This window comes from Cygnus olor, chromosome 24 (assembly GCF_009769625.2).
Source record: "Cygnus olor isolate bCygOlo1 chromosome 24, bCygOlo1.pri.v2, whole genome shotgun sequence".
Lineage (NCBI taxonomy): Eukaryota > Metazoa > Chordata > Aves > Anseriformes > Anatidae > Cygnus > Cygnus olor.
Window position 1 is genome coordinate 4,024,051 of NC_049192.1, and position 20,264 is coordinate 4,044,314.

General features: G+C 49.6%; 2 protein-coding genes across 2 annotated transcripts in view; one reads left to right on the top strand and one right to left on the bottom strand.

Annotated features, from left to right (window-relative positions):
- Positions 1 to 313: 313 nt before the first annotated feature.
- Positions 314 to 7,455, bottom strand: TMEM9 (transmembrane protein 9). Its single transcript, XM_040535617.1, has 6 exons — positions 7,329 to 7,455; positions 4,211 to 4,312; positions 3,700 to 3,791; positions 3,169 to 3,277; positions 2,573 to 2,704; positions 314 to 1,546 (listed from the first exon to the last, which is right to left on the bottom strand). Exons 2-6 carry the CDS (start codon positions 4,301 to 4,303, stop codon positions 1,397 to 1,399), a joined length of 576 nt encoding a protein of 191 aa, XP_040391551.1. The 5' UTR covers positions 4,304 to 4,312; positions 7,329 to 7,455; the 3' UTR covers positions 314 to 1,396.
- A 53-nt stretch (positions 7,456 to 7,508) lies between these two features.
- Positions 7,509 to 20,264, top strand: part of IGFN1 (immunoglobulin like and fibronectin type III domain containing 1) — a 58,994-nt gene continuing 46,238 nt past the window's right edge. The window contains exons 1-2 of the mRNA XM_040535618.1: positions 7,509 to 7,638; positions 8,409 to 8,571. The gene's annotated coding sequence lies outside the window, so the exon portion shown is untranslated. The remainder of the gene's footprint in view (positions 7,639 to 8,408; positions 8,572 to 20,264) is intronic.

Genomic DNA, 20,264 nt, shown 5'->3' on the forward strand with positions numbered 1-20,264 from the left:
CCCAGAAAGCTCCTGTTGGGATTTGTCTGGCTGGATCAAAAGCCGCTGGCCCTAGTGTGCAGGGCAATGACCAGCACCTCTCCCAGTTAGGTTTTTAGCAGCAATTGCTCAGTTTTCAGTGAACGTGGAGGAAATGTAAACTGCTCGAGAGCCCGGCTGCAAGCACAGCCCGGTGCGAATCAGTTCCAGGAGCCGCTCGAGCCCAGCCCAGCCCTCCCGCACCACCGAGCAGCCGAGTGCTGTAACCGCAGCCTCGAGGTCCTGCATCAGCGGGACTGCTGTAGCTTCTCCCTGAAAAAAGCCAGCAATGGAATAGGTCTTTTTCCGCGTTTAATGTAGAGATGCTACATGATAAACTTCAGCACCTTCCTGACGTTATACATGTTCTCACTGGGATACACGCTGCAGAATCACCTCATTTTCCTCCACCAGCAGCAGTAGTCAGAGGTCTCTGAGAATTCTGAGGAGCATAGGTGTGACCTGGCCAGGGGCACGAGACCCAGGCAGGCAGAGCTCCAGTAAAGCCTTTGCCCTGGTTCTCTTAGACACAAATGCCCCTGATGCACTGTGTGAGTACCAAGGATTACAAATGTGGGTCCAATCAAAAAACTTTCTCCCCAGTGTATCTTTATCCACTGCTAAAGGAGGAAAACAGAAAGATAAATCGGCATTTTTACCTGGTGGTCTTTTACTTGTTGATGTACTAATCAGTTTTTTTTCTGCACAGAAGCAAGCTGCAATGTCAGTTATGCTGGTGTAAGCCTGGAGAAACTCCACTGAGCAGAGTGGAAATCCCCTCAGGTTACACCAGAGTACGTGCAAGCAGCAGCTGAGGACTGGCAGGGACCCCCTCCTCGTCCTCCCAGTGCAACACACGTCTCAGCACCACAACACCCAATTATCATCAGTGCAAACTACAGAGGGAGGTGGCTTCTTCATCCTGGAGCAGCACCACGTAATTTCTTCCACATAAATGATCCCATTAGTATCCCAGGAACAGTAAGCCAGCTCCCAGCACTCCACAAGCCCCCTGGTCTCTAACGCGGGGTGTGGGCTGATGGAGACTGTGGCTGGAGCTGCAGCCCCCGCACAGGCCAGCACGTGAACCGGAGCGGCAGCACTGCGCACGGCCGTTTTCATGCAGCCACGGGCCAGCAGGCAGCGCAGGTCTCAGCTGAGCTAAGGTTAAGGAGCCTCTGGGGCTCCTTATGTAAAGGGTAAGGGGACAAAACCAGGGACAAGGACTTTGGCCTGCTCGTCTCTAAAATGAGGGTAAATCGGAGAGGGTTAGAGCTCGCAGTCCAGCACCACGGCTGTCCTGAAGGGTGGCTCGCTGTCCATCTCTACCAGCTGAGCTGCCCTGCCTCTCAGGAAGTGGTGCCGCACAGCTGCTCCTCTAGCTCAGCATCTTGTGGCGGTCGAAAACCGTCTTCCTCTGCTCCTGCACCTGGCGCTTCCAGCGCTGCTGGGCTCCCTCCACCCTCTCCAGCACCGTGTTGGCTCTGGCCCCGGATGGGGTGGGGGCTGCGGCCAAGGAGCGAGTGTCCTACAATGGGAAGAAATGGTGAAAAAGGTCAAAGCAAGGCAAGCCCCAGGCAAATGCAAGTGGCAGCTTGGCTCCGGGAGAAATTTCTATCAAAAAGCAATCTGGGGCTTGAGTTGTCCTGATGAAGAACTTAATTTTCAGAGTTCCTCAATGCCAGCCCCCCAGCTCCAGCTGGCTCCCACAGCAAGCCCCCAAGAAAAGTCCTCAGTGGAGGAACTGCCCCAAGCCTAAACCTCTGCTGGAAATCCACTGCCAGGGCCTGCAGGGAGCCACACTGCAAAAGCTGTCACCCCTCTGAAACGGGGCCAATACCTGCTGTTGTGCTTGGCGTGCTAGCTTGCACAGTAGCTGCTGATGTGTTTCTCAGTTAGTTCTGTGGGACTTGTCCAGCCCTGCTGTTCAGGCTGCTCCAAACATCCATGTTTAAGCTGCAGCAATGTCAGAAGGCCCCCTGGATACGCATCCATTGTGGCACAAAAACACCAAAGCAATCCTAAAACCTATCCCAAGGAGTTTACAGTCCAGAGTGCTGGAGTAAGATAAAGCTCCCCAGCTATCAGGCATCTACAGCATACACCTACATCTAAATACGAATTATTCCTTTGGAGCAGCGGAGCAAAAGCATACTTTTAGGATACAATTCATCTTCTCCTGCAGGACCTCCTTTTTTTCAGCAGGGGAAGGCAATGGATGACCTGTGCACTTCAGAGCAGCTACTCCTCGCTCACGTCAGAGTAGGAAACAACTTGACCAGACAGTTTATACTTATAACAAAGTATAAACACGACAGCCTGATCCAGTGTTTTTTTCACAGACTGGGAAAGCAGAGCATCTCCAAACACTGCAGCTTCCTTCAAACAGTGACTGAGCTCACTGCAGCTGCTAGGGCTGATCCCACACGGGACCAGGGGGAGCAAGCATGAGGTCAGGCTGTCTCCCTGTCTGCCGTTCTCTTCTTCCATCCCACCACCCCGTCTCCACCATGAGTGCAGCCACCCACTGCATGCGCCAGCAGCACAGCCTCACCTCATTCTCCTCCTCGTTGTGCAGGGGCTGGGTGTAAGCATCTGGCTTCCGGATCAGAGGGTCCACCAGCACAAGGAAAGCCATGTACAGCAGCAGCGCCCCAACCACGGACAAGTAAATGATGATGATCACCTGCAGTTAAGGACAGCGCAGTGAAAAGGGATCAGTAGTACAGATAAGAAGCACCACAGAGGCCAGGAAACTCCCTTCACAGCTACCTCTGATGTCTGATCTCTTCCCTCATTCTCACTTTGCTCACTAGAACGTCCCGCATGCTTCTTGCAGGAAGGGTCCAGAAACTTACAACCCATGCTGATCTCCCTGCACTGTGTCAATTACAGACACGCTGCACGTGAAAGGACACCAACAGGATGGGCACCCAGTCAGAGCTGCGCAGGCACATCCTCACAAGGAGACTGGGCTCCCACTTGCCTCCTCCTTACTGCCAGGAGCGTTCCCGACTCAGACACGGTGCCCCTGGCGCTACCACGTTGTGTCAGCTGTGACAGCTTTGTTGTCCCTTGCTGGGCTCCCCTCCAGCACTCACCCAGCTGTGCAGGGGATGGCGTGGTGTCACAGGGAGCAGATGCAGTTACCTTGATGGTGGTGGTGCTGCGCTCCTCGTACTTGCATTCACACAGCAGGCAGTACGCCTCCACGTCGTTCCCGGGCACCGGCATGGGCTCCACAACATGTAGGCAGTTGCTGCAACACAAGGAAGCCAAAACCAGCAACAGGACAAGGTGAAACCAGTGCTCTGGGGAAGGATACTGGGGTCACTTTGTCCCAGCTTTCCCATCTGGCTGATAACGCTGACTGGAGTTCCCTCACAGCTCAGCTAGTCCAAGGTTCCTGGGACGGATTGCCACAGCACCTTCTGCAGGGCTGAAGTCCAGGTGAAAGGGACTGGAGGGTATAACCTCCATCTGCTGAGAGGTATGGCCTGAGAAATCATGCCTCCCACATTCCTGAATCTGTTCAAAGCATGCCCCTCGCCTGGGCTGAGCGTCACCTACTGAAACAGCTTCCTCCACAAACGCACAGGCAGAAAATTTCTCCCTCAGCACTGGCTGGAAACTCCAGAGTGTTTCACGGAACGACCCCTCAGGCTTCAACATGCAACTCACCAGTCCTTCTGCGACACGTTCTTGTTGTAGATGTGCCCACTGATGTTCCGGTACGGGGGACAGATGCACTTGCAGCGGATGTCCTCCGAGCTCTGCAGAAGCACGAGGAGACAGCATTAGTGAGTGAACATATGGGAACAGTTCTGGGCTGCGGGAAAAGACAGAACATTCTCTAACAGAGATGACTTCATGCCACATCCCTTATTTCTGGTCTGTTTCTTTCGCATCAGTAACTTTGAAATCTTAAAAACGTCTTGAGCACCTCTGCTCCCGAGACTAGGTGGTCTTCAAACAAATTTTAAAATGCAAACTCCAAAACAGGACATAAGGCAGGGCAGAAGCCACTATATTATCTAAAGCTATGAATGGACATTACAAATATATACATGGGCACTGACCTGTTACAGCACTTCTTACCTTTGCAAATTTTCATAAAAAAACAGTTGTTTCTCTTCCATTTTTGTGCCTGTTGTACTACACTCAGTGCTTATGTCAGAAGCTGTTCACTCACCTTGCTGGCTTGTGCTGGAGGAGAAGGGACGCAGCTCAGCAGAGCGATCAGCAGCACGGAGCTTGCACATTTCCAGGTGCACTGGGCAAACATTGTGGAAACCTGAGGAAATAAAAATTCACATCCAGGATAAGGGATCTTGGCATTCAATGCAGCCAGAATGAGTTAGTTTGAGCCTTCTCTTTTCACCCACTTAACTCTGTTTTAACCAGGAAGTAGAAGTTTATCTCTGTATCTAAAGAGCTTCCACCACCTATTGCCATGCACCCAAACTACCTTCTGCAACAAAATATTGCTGAATTCCCGACAATTTCACACCCACAACTGCACATAACCTCCTGTATCACCCACAGACCAAGGGTAAGCTAAAGAACTACACTGGGGCCTCACTGCTGAACTGCCCAATACATGTAAATCATTCACCTTCCGATGCCAATGTTTTGCCTCTGCAAGGGTTAACGTATTTTCCTCTCTTGCAAGCCATGCCAGAAGTTCCTTTACCTCAGGGAAGTAAAGTCCTATTTTATTTTTGTTTGGAATTATTTCAAGTTGTTAAGTCACGCTACAAAGGCATAGATAACGCTTTTCTAGAGGTGTGTGTTTGCACAAATCCAAAGGAACATGAGTTCATTGCTGCAAAAAGCAAAGTTAGCCTCTGAGGGATGCCAAGGCTGGCATTCACATTTGCAACACAGGCGTGCCTGGAGGCGAGAGGCGCTGCAGGCCTCGTGGTATCGCCTTGGGGAGGGCTCTGAAAAGCCCCTTCAGCAGTTTTCATCAGGGAAGGTAACTTGCACCTCCATTAATCAGCTCCATTCGGCACACATTAATCCCACACCTAACTCCAAGTACTTGTATTTTGTGAGCTAACACGATGGACACAAGCCCATTATTAGTATTTTCATCTCTGTAGTATTGCATCACCGTTTGCTTTATCTTATTTCGATACTCTAAAAATTAAGGTACCTAGTTCCCATTAGATTTTATGGATTATGAACACCAAGTTCCTCTCGTCTTTATCTAAACAAAACACCAGCCACTAACAAGCTGATCTGCCAAAAGCCATCAAAACACATTCCAATCTTGTGAGTTTATCACAGGATTTGTTAACCCTTTGCAATCCACTTAGCATAAACCTCCTCACACCACGGCTCTTTGGAGATATCCCATTTTTAAGCTCTTCATCAAAAACACCGGCTGAGGTACGACTGCCTTGGGTTGCAGTTTACATTCCCCGTTGTACTCCCGTGTTTTTGAACTGCTACCCATTTGGATTTGTAACGCAACAATGGAGCCTGCTCATTTAAGTTCAGATCATCGGAACAACCCCAAACCGTTATTTTTAATACAAGCAGGGGAAAACATGTGATTTATTACATGATGTTTACCAGGAACAAAATAAAAGCTTGGAAGGAAGCCTAGACACCGAGTCTAGCCATCATGAACTGTAAAGCACTGGGGACAAGTCACACATGGTTATTCCCCAGACTGATGGAACACGTTCAAAGGGGCACAGGCACACCTGCCATAAAGGTGTATATGTCCCTTGCGTAAAAAAGCGGGCAAGGAGGGCAGGCAGCTGGGATAGCTGAGCAAGGACCTCCTGGTCAGACTGCGGTGCAAGAAGGAAACGCACAGGCAGTGGATAAGGAGTTGGCTTGAAGGTCGCACCCAGAGCGGTGGTCAATGGTTCTACAGCCAGGTGGAGACCAGTGATGAGTGGTGTCCTGAGGGGTCTGTCCTGGGATTGGTACTGTTTAGTATCTTTATCAGGGACATAGTGGGATCGAGCACACCCTCAACAAGTTTACCAAGCTGAGTGGTGCAGTCCATACACCAGAAGGAAGGGATGCCATCCAAAGGGACCTGGGCAGGCTGGAGAAGTGGTCCCACGTGAACCTAATGAGGTTCAACAAGTCCAGGTGCGAGGTGCTGCACCTGGGCCGGAGCAATCCCAGACATGAGGACAGGCTGGGAGAAGAACTCACTGAGAACAGCCCTGGGGAGAAGGACTTGGGGGTTCTGGTGGGCGAAAAGCTCAACATGAGCCAGCAGTGAGCTTGCAGCCCAGAAGGCCAACTGCATCCTGGGGTGCACCAACAGAGGGGTGTGCAGCAGGGGAGGGAGGGGATTGTCCCCCTCTGCTCTGCCCTGGTGAGGCCCCACTTGGAGCACTGCGTCCAGGTCTGGGGCCCCCAGCACAAGAAGGATGTGGGGGTTAGAACGGGTCCAGAGGAGGGCCGCAGAGATGATCAAGGGGCTGGAGCAGCTGTCCTACAAAGAAAGGCTGAGAGAGCTGGGGCTGTTCAGCCTACAGGAGAGAAGGCTCTGGGGTGACCTCATTGCAACATTTCCGTACTTGAAGGGGACTTAAAAAAAAAAAAAAAAGAGAGCAACTCAGTCTAATGACAGGATGAGAGGGAATGATTTTAAACTAAAAGAGGAGAGATTTCGATTAGAGGATAGGAGGAAACTCTTCACTCAGAGGGTGGTGAGGCACTGGCACAGGTTGCCCAGAGGGGCTGTGGATGCCCCATCCCTGGAGATGTTCAGCATCAGGTTGGACGAGGCCCTGGGCAGCCTGATCTAGTGGGTGGCGTCCCTGCCCATGGCAGGGGGCTGGAACTGGATGACCTGAGGTTCCTTCCAACCCAACCCATCCTATGACTCTACAAAACATCTTGTTTTCCACTCCCCTGTGTTCCTTCCCAATGCCAAAAGCACCCAAGCCCAGACCAACACCCCACAGCAACGCCAACAGCGGTGGGGAAGAGGGATGCGGCTGAAGGCTCTGATGGTGACTGAGCAGCGCAGCAGCTCCTCACCCTCACCACCACCACCACCACCACCACCACCACCTCCCCCCCTCACCAGAGCCCCTCAGACCCAACCCCGCCCTGTCTCGCCCAGCTCCCCGTGCCCGGGGCTCCCCTCAGCTCCCTGCCCCGGCTGCTCGGCCCCGGCTGCGGGTCCCCACCGCCGCTAAAGGGGGCGAGCGGCCGCGGGGCTCCCGGACGCGGCAGCCCCAGCGGGGCCCCTCACGGGGACGGGGCCGGAACGGACCCAGCCTCCCCCCCCTCAGCCGCCCCCCCCGCCCAGTGCAGCCGCCGGCCCCTACCTGGCGCACGACGCCGGCGTCCCCCGCCCTCGCAAGCCCCGCCCCCGCCCCGTCCGTGCGCGCCCATTGGTTGCAGCGTGACGGGCAGCCCGCGCGGCCAGTCACAAAGCAGGCCGGCCCGCCGGGGCCTGAGGGGGGATCACCCCCACTGCCGCCGGGCCCTCAGAGTCGGGGGGAGCGGGGCTGAGTGTGGGGGACGTTCTCCGCACGTTTTCTGCCTTTTCTCTGTTCACACCAAAATGTTGCTCAGAAATGTGAAAAGCTGGGCTGTAGCAGGGCCCTAGCATCTGGATTTGACCGCTGTAGCGGTGTAAGTTACGTTTAGGGTCCTCGAGGTCTGCAGTCCCACAGCTCAGTGAATTGGGTTTAATCCCGATTAAACCTCCCGCGCTTAAACCACAGACCTGTTTTTGCGCCTTCGTTATGCTAAGGAGGATGTTCCTCGTTCCCAAAGACCACGGGGCCTTGTGGTTGTTCAAAGGGGATGTTTCAGAGACCTGACTGCCAGGGGCGCTTTGTTGTGCCCCCTTTTCTGTGGCAAACCAAGCTTGAGGTTTGCAAATAACCTGGGCTTTGGTGCTGCGTGGGGCTTACGGGGGGCTTTGCCCAGCCCTGAAAATATCCCACTATTCACCCAGGTATGGGAATTACTGATCTAAAAGCATATTTTCACCCCATGGCTATAATGTGCAAGATGCTGCCCTTGGCAAGGCCGCGTTCCCTGCACACGTTATAGGATCATGGCCTATGTCAGCTGGACTGATCCAAGTAAATACCCCATGAGAATAAGCCTGGGTATTAGATGCACAAGGTACTTCTAATTCTTTCCCCTACTCCAGAGCTGCCAAACGGAAGAATCCCTGTGGTGCTAACTCACTGCTCTCGCTTCTGAGCAGAACCTTAGGCCTGGCTGCAGGATGCTGCCAGCGTTTTGAAATAGTTGAGTTTTTACAGGCTTAAAGGCCAGATGACCACAGGGCTTTCATGTTACTAACTTTCCCAGCAAAATTGATAGGGACGTATTTTTATCTTCTCTGACATTTCTGTTGTCACAGCAATCTACTCTTTGTTCTTCTGCAGCATAAAGATATGTATCAGTGCTTCTCGTGGGGCTGGAGTAAGCTGGATAGACACTTGAAGAAAGCAGCGTAACCTCGTGACAAGATGCTGAGCAGTCCTGCTGGAGAAAGTAAAGAAATGACCCAGGCAGCTGAGACACCGAATGCAGGGACCAGTTTTTCAGGTGAGTGCCTGTGTACCTCCTGCTAGGGAGTGCCTCAAAGATAGGCCCACCAAACACAAGATGAGTTTGAAAGTTACATTTGTTTCAGCTTCAAGTCCCTTGTTCAGGAGGCTGGTTTCCTCTGTGTGCCTGGGCTTGTATTCCGTGGTGCAAGGGAGATGTTTCCTTTGTAGTGACAGAAGGGTTCTCAAACACATGCATCCAGGAGACTCTTTCCTGTTCCTTTCCTTGCCGACTTTCCGCCTGCAGCCTTCTTGTCTGCCTCAGGGAGCTCAGACACAGCGGGCTCAGTTCTCTTCTGTATGCTATCCCTGTCGCTGTGTTTAAGGCCCAGCAGCAGAAGAAAAAGAGAGCATTTGGCTGTGGGCAGCAGGATTTGCTGCTTTATGTCTCCCAACCCGCTGTTCTTAGCCTTGTCCTCATTCGTAAGTACAGTGCTATACAGAGCCAACAGCTGCAGTCACGTTTCATTGATTTCTCAGTGTGTTGAATGCAGACAGAGGTGGGTCCTGAACTAGAGAGCTCACCGTGAATTCTGAGTAACTTGGGTTGACGTTAGCCACTGAAACTGCAGAGATCTGTGACTTGTACAGTGGTCTGGCAAGAGGCTTCACTGTAATTGGGAAAGTGTGGGATTAGCAATGACTGTAGGGCTGTACATTCCCAATTTCTGCCTGACACTTGAGCAGCAGACAGGTGAGAGGTGGCTCAGAGGAGCTTTCCATAGGTGGCGTCCTGGGAACAGAGGCCAAACACAGTTTATCTGGCACTGTGGGAGAGAGAATCAGAGATCAGCAGACGAAACAAAGCAACAGATATGTAAAAGAAGGGGAATGCATCAGACTTGGCCTCCGATACCCTGAGCTCTCCCCTTACTGATGTAATTAGTCCTTACTGGTATCCGTGGTGTCAGCTTTGAAAAGACAGGTGGCATTTTTGTTAACATGGCCTGCAGCTGAGGACACACTATAGCAGTTTGTCCTTGCTCTTTCTGGAAATGGGTGTTAGTGACTGCACTGTAAACCTTTTTCCGGAATGATGATGGAGTCACATCAGGTGCCAGATATCTAAAGGGCAATTTAATTTAGATTGTAAACCAACAGATTTACTTGTAAATATTCTGGAGATATATCCTACCATTACAAAAAACATCCTGTAATTCAGGGGGAAGACACTTGATCTGCAATAAAACGATTGTGTCTTTGTGTTAAGCACAAAATGAAATTTGTTCTAAAAATGCTTTCGTAGTGGTAAACTGACAAAAGAGATGCAAGGGTGCTTGGGCACTGGGCCGGCTTCCTTGAGCTCTCTTTCTTGCTCTGAGTGGTTGGTTAGACCGAGGAACGGCAATTCTTTTTTCTCTTTTTGCTGTGAACTCCCTTGCAACTCCAAGAACGTTCATTTTGGTGACATGCCTCAGTTTTCCCAATCAAACAGTACACAGTAGTGCTATAGGGTTTCTGTGAGGATGACTGGAGAACCTCTTGTGTGAGTCAGCAGAACTTCTTGTGACGGTGTGTTAAGAACTCATCATGAAAGACCTGATGATCCACGTGTAGAAACTTCTTAGAGACTTCTGAGCATCTGTTAATGAACAAATATTGTCAATCACAGGCGGGAGCAGCTGGTCTGTGCGTAGGGGTTGACAGAAGATGTGGCTTTCCCAGCATGCAGGGCTCTGATAACCCAGGAGATCCAGTGTCAGGACGTCTCTTTCAGTCATGCAGAGAGAGGCTGGTGTTGTGAAGGTCCCTCTGTCAGGCATGATCTCCCATGAGATGAGCACGGGGCAGAGAACAACCATTAATGTAACAGCCATGAAAGGATAAACCCGGACCATGGAATTTGGTGTTGGGTCTCATGGCCACCAGCTGTGGAGCAATTGCTCACTCACACCTTGAAGTGTGATGGTGAGGAGACTCGTAGCATGGTGGCTGTGTGTCTCTGGGCTAGCAAGGGGGGAACAACCCTGGTATGGCTTTTGTCTTGAATTTTGGCTCCTTAGTTGTGTTTAACTGTTTTGTAGGCTGCTTCTGCCCCTAGATTGGAAAGCATTTCCAGCCTAAATATCCACAGTCTACAAACAGGACAGCAGAGAAGAGAACACTTGTCCAAGTTCAACCAAGCCTCTTGCAGTGCTGAGGCTAAAAGAGAGCTGCTACAGCCCAGGGCAATGCTCTAGACGCTGGTGCACACCGCTTCCCTCTGCTTGAGTTCAGCATGCTTTCCCAAGTAGAGAACAGAGGTTAGAGGGAAGAGAATTGGCCAGATCTACTTGTCATGAGCTGCTGCACTGCCTGCAGACTGGGGGAGCCTCTGTGGTGATATAGCTGTATTGTGAGCCACGGAGAAACCTGAGAGGTAGCCTCATCAGATGGGTGGGGGAATGCGCTCCTACGGAGCTGGGCAGGTGGAGACCTTGCACAGCCAGACATAGAATCATAGAATATCCCGAGCTGGAAGGGACCCACAAGGATACAGCTACTTCTCATCTTCTAAGCCACCACTGTAGAGCACAGCCTGCAGAGGTGGCACTTACAGCACGTTTGGGTGTAAAGGTGTCTGTGAACTGTCAGTGGCAGCCTTCTTGCTCTCCTCACACTAACGTATGCGTGATCTGGAGAAGGACAGGAATGAATAAAATTAGGCTGAATATGAGAGATCACACTTAACGGGACGGAGCAGCTGCAGCCTCCAGGGACAGTCCTTTGGTGTTTGCTTTGCACCCATCGCTGCACCATGGAGGCTTCTCCGTAAGTCCCCTCCTGACTTGGCAGAGAATAGAAGTGGAGCATTGGAAGAACATTGCAGTTGGCACTCTGTTCTCCACCAAGATTTTTGGTGGAATGGCACAAAACACTGGAATATTTCAGCATAAATCATCAGTCATAGCTAACATGGGTTCGTGACGTGAAAGTCCTGTTTAACTAACTTAAAAACTATCTTTTGTGGCAAGGTTACCCATCTAGTTCACCAAGGAGGAAGCCGGCTGATGTAATCTTTTTGGATTTCAGCAAAGCTTTCAATACTGTTTCTCACAGTATCCTGGACGAAATGTCCAGCATGCAGCTAGACAAAAACGTAATGTGATGGGTGAACAGTTGGCTGATGGATTGGGCTCAAGGGGTTACAGTAAGTGGGGTTACATCAGGCTGGTGACCTGTGGGGTTCCCCAGGGCTTCATTCCGGTGCTAGTTCTCTCCAATGTTTTCAAAAATGGTCTGCATGCAGGACTTGATTGCATACTAAGGAAGTTTGCAGATGATACTAAACTGGGGGGAGCTGCTGACTCCCTCGAGGCTGGAGAGTAGACCTAATCCACTGCTGTTTCTGCAGCTTTGGTACCAGCTGTAGAGAAGCACATATAGTTATGATCAATTGTAGTGACATAGTCGCATTATGTCATTGCCAGTCAGCCCGGCTGTGCTGAAATTAACCCAAAGTGCTGTATTTCCAGCTGTTCTTCTGGGTGACTCCTATCCGTGAGGGATTGCCTGTAGTGTGGGATTTCCCTGTACGTGATTTTTTCTGGTCAGGCTGCTCCCCAGAAGGCAGTGACACTTTTGTTAGAAAATATTCCATCCTGTCTAAATTAATCTTTTTGTTGCTAATTTTGGAGGTAATCAGATAGCGTGGCAGGCAGTGCTCTCATCACATATATTGGTTGTATTAAAAATAGGATTTAAAAAATAATTTCTTGGGCCCTTTTAAGCTGGTCCTGGATCTTTGTCAAGAGGGCTCCATACTGCTCCTCCCCCAGCATTCCTCCCTCTCTGGAATCCTGCTTCGTTACGCCTTTTGGGTTAGCCTTGCTTGCTGCCATAGATATTATTTCTCATATTATATTTCACCTTCCCCCTCTCCACCTCCCATTGCAGCTACAGAACAGGACAATCCCTTATCCCAGTCTCAGCAGGACGGGAGGGGATAATGTTGCTGACAGAAGACTATACGAGGCAATTAACAGCTTTTACCAGCCACTGGACACTAATGGGAAGGCAGGTTATTCCATACTTGTCAAGGAGCCACAGAGTGCCTCTCCTGCTTGGAGGGGAGCACAAAAGGGCCTGGGCAAAGAGCAGCTCTGCACTACTGCTGCTGTGGTTGCTTTCTGCTTGGTCAAGGATTTTTCCAAGTAGGTTCCAAGGCAGTGCTTTCTGATAGGAGTGGCCTGTGCAAATGTGACACACCACCACTGACCGCTCCACGTCACTGGCGTGTGCTCTGGACTGTTCTGGGCTTCTGTCTCTGTGAAACAAATGGTCCCATGGACAGTAGGAGTAGGCCAAAAATCGTTTTTCCCTCCATGGCTCTTCTGGGATCAGTGAAAAAGCGTAATGCAGAGCAAGATTCGGCCTCTGGACTTACTTAGGAGGGATGGAGGAACATCAGACTGCATCTGGACTGATGAGTGACCTGCCAGACTGCCCCGGCCTTGCAGGGCCTGGCCTCGACTTTCTGGTGCTGCGTTGTTTATCTACAGCTAGCTCCCTCCAAAGGCCTGCCCTGGCCTGGCAGACTTGTTGTGGGTGGCAGCGTACATCCTCCGTTTCTCTCCCAGTTGGTCCTATTTATAGGTTTCAAATGATGGCAGGTGGAGAAAGTGAGACATCTGAAGTATGAGGGACTGTCACTGAGAAGGCAGGGATATTTATTTGAGTTGATGAAACTTGTCATTGCACAGTACTAGGAACTCTGCGTATGTGTTGGGGGTCATCATTTCCAGAGCATCGGTGGGCCTGTCATGCAGGACAGAGCAAACAAAACATTGTTAGAATGGAAAGAGGGATTTCTGCCTAAATAAATTGCACCCAGTTATCACCACCTGGACAGCAGTCAAAACACCAGGAAGTTTCTCCTGAGGGCTAAGATAACATCTCTCCCTTGATGTTTTGTTAGCAGTCTGATCTCCCAGAGCAGTATCATTTGGCTTTCCTGCGCGCTGAGGGTGAGCTGAGGACAACCCACTCGGCCGTAAGTCAGATGGGCTGAAGTCTCCCTGGTGATTTAAGGCCCATGGAGGGTGTTCCCATTGTTGTCTCCACTACTTCTTTTGTCATTATCTTATCTCCACGGGCTTTCTTCCTCAACTGCAACAGAAACAGGAAAAACCCTTCTGGAAACTGATCTTGCTGTGATGGGCAGGTTTCACAGTCCCTTCCCAGTCTCAGTGGCTGTTTCAGCACTGGGGAACACTCGTTATTCCCCAGTAGTAAGGGGAATGGCCAAGGTTGTAAGGGGATGGCCAGGTTGTCCACAGGAGCGGTGGCCAGGTCTGCAGGGTGTCCCAGTGACTGGGATTACCACAATAAGCAGCTGGTAATAGTGCAGGGAGCTGTGATCCTGTAAAATTTCTGCCATTGTTTTTCTGCCTGTTGTCAGAGCTCTAGCGTGCCAGAATTACCTTAATCTCTAAAAAAACTAGGGCTTGGAGTAGAGACCTCTAGGAGTCCCTTCCCTTCTGTGATTCTGTTTTATGACACAGACAGGATTCGAGGCATTGTACAGGGACCGGTGACAGCGCCACTCTGTAGATGTCTTTTCCAGAAGGGATTCATTTCAAACCCAAGGCAGCAAATACTTCAGTGTCTCTGCAGACTCATCTTCTGTTTGCCCAAGAACAATGTCATTCCCCTCAAGACAGGCAGATAGTTGCAAGGTAAATCAGTCTCCACGCAGGCACTCATACCTTGAACATTAATATCCAGGCAACCTGAAGCCCAAGTAGCCTCAGTCAGTGCTACCACTGCTTCCTGGACCACCTCCACCACAGCTGCTGACAACAACACAGCTAATTCTGCTGGCTGAAGGTGTTCTCTTGCTCCCCAGTACCCAGACAGCTTCTACCGTACTTTAGAGAATGAGGGCTGGAGCAACAAAGCAAACAGAAAGGGACTTCATTTCTTTGTGGGTTTTGTTTGTTTTGCTTTTCTTCCCTCCTTTCACAGATATTTCAGTGAAGGTGCTGAGTAAGAGTACCTTTTAATGCACACTTATCTGTCTATGTGTGCCATTTCTTCCTCAGCCCCTTTCTGGGGGGATTTGTTTACCTTCCTCAAAGGACTGATGAAGTACCTTGGTGCTGGTCATGCAGCTGAGCGTGATGAGGAGCTGGAAGAAGCCAGCTGGCAGGACATTAATGGAGCACTGGTTTGTGCTCTGAAGACAGCTCTGAAGAGGCCAGACGAACATGGCACCAGATCAAACCAGGGATCTGTCCACTCGAGGATCCCTCCTCTCGCAGTACCCAGGGTGATGGCCATCCTTGTGCATCATCCTGGAGGTTGGTTTGACCTCCAAGCTCTTCTCTCCTCTTGGGCAAGTCCTTCAGGGCAGCAGTCCCAACCCACCCCTCATTCCCAGCCCCTTGGAGATTCCTTTCAGGCCACTGTTTTTGTGCCACCCAAACAAAGGCTGTCAAAAGCTGCAGTCACGTATGAGGATCGAGGGCAGTGACAGACAGCGCTACAGCAGGAAAATCAGGTGCATCCTTTCCTGGTGCTTCTCCTCCCCTAAGACCTTTATTTGCTGAGTGTGATAAAGCTGGAAGTTCAAATGGGCTGTCAGAGCTGCGTGGATGGTGGATGGATGCTGCAGCTTTGCAGAAGTTAAATGAACCTATGGGATGCAATGTGTAGGAGGGATGGTGTACACCCAGTATTCTATCCTGAATCGCTGTCTTGGGGTGGAACAATTCACTGATCAGCAAATCAGACCTTCTCCTTCGTTTCCTATCCTAGGTGCTGGCAGCTGAGCTTGCATAGACAGCAGATGCAGAGACAGTGGTTAGTGCTGCAGCCAGGCTCGGCTTTCCTTGTCTAAATACGTTGCTGTAGCAGTGGTGTTGGGCAGAGGGAGAGAAAGAGCCCTGAGGAAGCAGAGGAGAGAGCAGGTATGTGCCCCTTCTCCACAGCCTCCTCCCACTGTGAAGGTGTTTATCCTATTGACAAGCGCTGTGGTCCTTTCATAACTGCTGCATTAGCGGAGGATCAAGTAGCACTTAATGGGAGCAGTCTCCCTCCTAAAGTGTGATTGAAAAGGTCACCGAGGTGGATGGGGGAAAATATTTGCAGCAGGCTGACATAAGCCTTGGCTTCTGATTGACAACAGGTGTATGTTTTAAGCGCTGCCCTCCCCGTCCAGCATTTTTGCTGCCCTCCCCTCCCTCCTTCCACAACGTTGGCTGAATGTTTTGCAGCGGCGCCACGGAGCATCTGCCGAGCTCAGTGGGAGGCACATGGGGCAACACAGCCCAGCCACAGAATTCAGGGAAGAGGTGATTTGAGGCCAAGTGTTGCTTTCTGAATGAGCAAAATCAAGGAAATCAGGCAAACTGTAAACGAAGCTTTCTCATGAAACTGTCCCAAGCTGAATTGTTAGGTCGAACATGACTAGGCTCTTCTTTCTTATGGCACAAAATATATAGTTGATTTTTTTTTTTAATATAGCTTTATTACTCGAGGCTGCTGGTTTTGCTGGGTTTTGCCTCTCCCTGCTGCTGGCCCTACAGTGGGTTTGATGAAGTGAAATTGCCAGGTCTCAGATTACCAACATTTTTAACACCCTCAGTTTGTCCAAGCCAGCAGAAATCTTACTACTGCCCCTGGCAAGCCTGTCCCTGAGGTCACGGACACATATTGATTGCTTTACATGTCTTCTCACCCTACTCTCTTGCTGCTTTTGGTGTCCCATCTGTCTTATATGGTTTCATCTGGGAGAATGCAGAGCACTGAATCCAGGCCAAGTTGCTGATGACAAGCCAATTAAAGACCTAGCAAGAGAGGAGTACCTTAATGAAGGAGAAGTGGGAGGAAGGGCAGTTTGCCAGGGCTGTGCTGTGACAATCTCGCTTAGGAGAGCTAATTGTGTGTTGTAATTGATGGTTCAAGGGACCTATTCACTACACAGACTGTAAGGCAGAGGAACAGAGAGCTCTTTTGATGGCATATTCTGAAAGGCTTTGGTGGGATCACAACTTCCAAGGGCAAGTTCATCTTCCATGGTGCCAAGCAAATAGTTTTAACACGGAGCTGCACAGTCTTACACTGCTCTAATAGGTGATCTGGAAAGTATGCTAAAGCCACGTCAATGGAGACAAAAAGCCTAGAGCAGGAATCTTCATGGGACTACCAGTGGTCATGCTGAAGGTCAGGTGCTACCCAGCAGCCCTGACCACGAGCCAGTTCGCCTCCCTGCAGCATACAGTGCGCTGGGAACAGCCAGCGTGAACGGGAGGTGGATTCTGGCACTGGCTGCCGGAGGTGCTTTGCTGGATTATTTCATTAGGAACGTGTGCGCTGGAAACTTGCGGGGTAACGTGACATTGGCCCAGCCCATACTCGCAGGGAGTTGGTGTCAAATGGCCCAGTTACAGCAGCGTGCTGGTGATGAGGTTGCTGACAGATCCGCATAGCAGGACGCTGGTCTCAGGGCACCATCCTGTGTCTGCTTCTCTTCTTCATCCAAGTTAGTCAAAGCAAGGCACTCCTTCACCTCTGGGAGATGCTGGAGTGTAAGGAATGCTTGCAGATACTAAGAGAATTTTATTGCCCTTTGGTTTTGCTTCCTGGCTTCTGCTTCCATGATGCGTTCCCTTTCTGAATGGTGGCACTGAGATTCCTTTTACTGGCAACCAAATTAACTGGTAACTAATTAACTAACTCACTAAGCAGGAGGGATGAATTGGAGAGCCTCTGGATGCAGTCTCTAGCTCTGAAAGGGAGTGTGGACTGGCAAACAGTTGTATCAGGTCTTGTGCGTTTTGTCCTCAAGTTCGGAGGAGGATTTTTCTAGTAGTTGCCCCAGGAATGAACATGTCTCAAGTTAAGCAAGTCACGCAGCGGCTCTGTGTTTCCCACCTCCTCGGAAACAGTCTGGGGTGTAACTCATGGACAGTGTCATGGCCCAGCAAAATGCTATTAACCATAAAGCACCGTAAAGTACCGTTGTTATTGTATCAGCTGTGTTTGCCACAGGCCTCTGCCAGGAAGGACTGTTTGCAGCAGAGAGCCCCTGCCCTTGAAGCCAAGTGCCCAGCAGTGTAGTTACAAATACCTGCATTCACACCGTCCTCCCTGCCCTGCGACCTCTCCTCACAGCTTCTAAAATTCCTCTCACCAGGGTGGTTATTTCCTTATTATTGACACCTGTTTGGACAGACAGGCGCACTGACCATTTACAGAGCCACCAGCACTGCAAGCTTTTATGCATACCTATATAAAGAGGTGTTAAAACTGGCCATGTGTAATTTATAGTCTGCAGCAGGAGACTCAGCCCACTGGACGCAGCACGCTGGAGCATTAGCTCTGCTGTCAGCTCAATTGTCAGCCGGATGCCGAAGGAGTGGATACCCTTTGGGTCACAGCTTTCCGCATTCTTGATCACAAGTCAGCAGAGTCATGAGCCTTAAGACAACTGTTGTGATTCTTAGGCTCTGAAGCACTCAGCAGGTCCTGATAAAATGCTCTTACACAGGCATGTACACAAACACATGCACACACACACGTGCATTCCGAATGACGGAAGAATCATCGCTATGACTGGCAGTGAAGACAGACACAGAAGTGGTATTTCTGTCTAGATCAGATACCAATCTGTGATTTCTACCTTAAAGATATGGAAGTCTTTCCAGCAGGGAAGAATTAGGACCCTCAATTCTAAGGGCTTTGATGGCAGGGGTGTTGGTAGCTCTCAAAATTTGTGTATAATGCTGCCTTGTTAATTCAAATGTATGCTTTGTCTTACTTAAAGGTTTCTTCATTGCTTCATTGCTGGCCAGATATATAGGTGCCCTGTCATACGGAGCACAAAGTTCACTGTAGTCTGGCTACTGAAGGAGAACGCCCAAGGATAGGGACAACAAATTGCCAAAATAACTGAACAGCAAGTCACTCCCAACTGGCATTTACTGCGGCCAAGAGTTTCCGAGTCCAGTGTCTCATGGCCATTTGTCCTCCCAGATTTGATTCCTGACCTTAGAAAAGACCTCTGAATTTGAGTGGCAGAAAGCTGTGTCACAGTCCCTATTATAAAATTTTAAAAAATCCATGTTAATTTTGTCAGATGCTTCTGCTGCTTTATGCTAACTATGAAGCTGTTTCAGACCCGGCCAGATCTAGTGGTTAAAAATCTGGTTTTCCTCTTTGTGGTCAGTTATTTTTATTTTTCCTTCTGTCACCTTGTCCTCCCTTTTGGCATTTATCTTCATCAGGTTTTTATTATCTTTTCCCCATCTCTCTTTTATTGGACTGAACAAGTCAAGCTTCTTCACTGTTCTTTAAAACAGCTAGCTCTCTACTACCTTGAGCAGCCTGTGATCCCGTCTCCATATGTCTTCCTACTTAAGCAAATAATTCTTGAATGTGCATGAACATCCGTGTTGCCTATATTCTGGTGGAGCCTTCAGAAGGTGAGATGGCTTATGGCTCCTTGCCCTTTAGGGAGCAGCAGACCCTCGCTGCTTCCTGCCATTTTGGTCCAGGAAAGCATCAGCTCACTGTTCCGTGGTCGGAGTGAAAACAGAAAACAAGAAGAAAGAAATAAATTCATTTTTGTTAGGAATGTAGAAAGCAAAACGGAAACTGTCACGGTGCTGCTATAGATATCTCTGGCGCTGCTGGTCTAGTAGTGTGCCTGCATCTCGAGTGCAGTCTGTGCTTCTGTCTGCCATCCCTGTCTCAGACAGGATATGAAGGTGAACTGCAGTTCAGAGAGGAGTGATAAGGGTAATGAAATGGACACCTACCCATGAAGCAGATAAATGGAGGTTTCTTTTTAAAATGCAAAAAGCATGGTGGGAATTGCATCAAATAACTGTACAGACTGGAGTGGGAAGATGAACAGAAACTGACTGTTAATTGGCTTTCGTTCTCCTAGTGGAAAAAAAAAAAAAAAAAAGTGGGAACTAACAAAGTATGGGGTCAAATAAAACAAATGAAAAAGGGGAAGCACTGGGGTGTAACCAGGGTGTGGAGCTCCCTTGTCATACAAATATGTCCATAGACCTTTCCTCCAAGAGAGGCATGTTTGTACCACCTATGCAAGGTCAAAGAAACTGATCGCTCAAGGTCTCTTCCTCACTGAAGGCAGATGAGAGCAGCTTGTATCCTCTCCGAGCATGCAGAAATTTATTCTTAATAATAAGCTAGGGCTTCCCAGTTATTAATAATAACTGATATCAGACTGCAGCATGTCAGCAATTCTTCACAGAACCTTAATGACAGACCTCATGGTAAGCAAAACCATTAGAAGAGAACTGTTGCCAGGAATCCTAAATCACTGGCTGTGGCATGCTAAGGTCTGGATGCTTCCCCCTTAGCCTGCTTTATAGGGATAGTTTGTCAAGATTATTTTTGACTCTCAAAATTTCCCTCTTCTGCAGTGATTGCCCTTCTCTCTTCATGGTTGTCACGCCTTTGCAGATGTGCCTTGTTACTCCACCTTCACCTGGATCTCTGTTGTATTCATGGTTGCTACCCCCTTTTATCCCTTAATCCATTTCCACATTTTTTTAACAAATCAAGTTCTCTCGGTTTTGCCCTAGTACTTGTACACAGAAACTTCATTTGACCACCTCATGTTCACTTTCTAAAATAGTACAGTCCTTCTACTTGCTATAATTATTATTTCTACACATTTTGTTAACATGAATTTTATTCTTCTCCATCTTCAGCCCCTTAATGAGCCCCCGATTT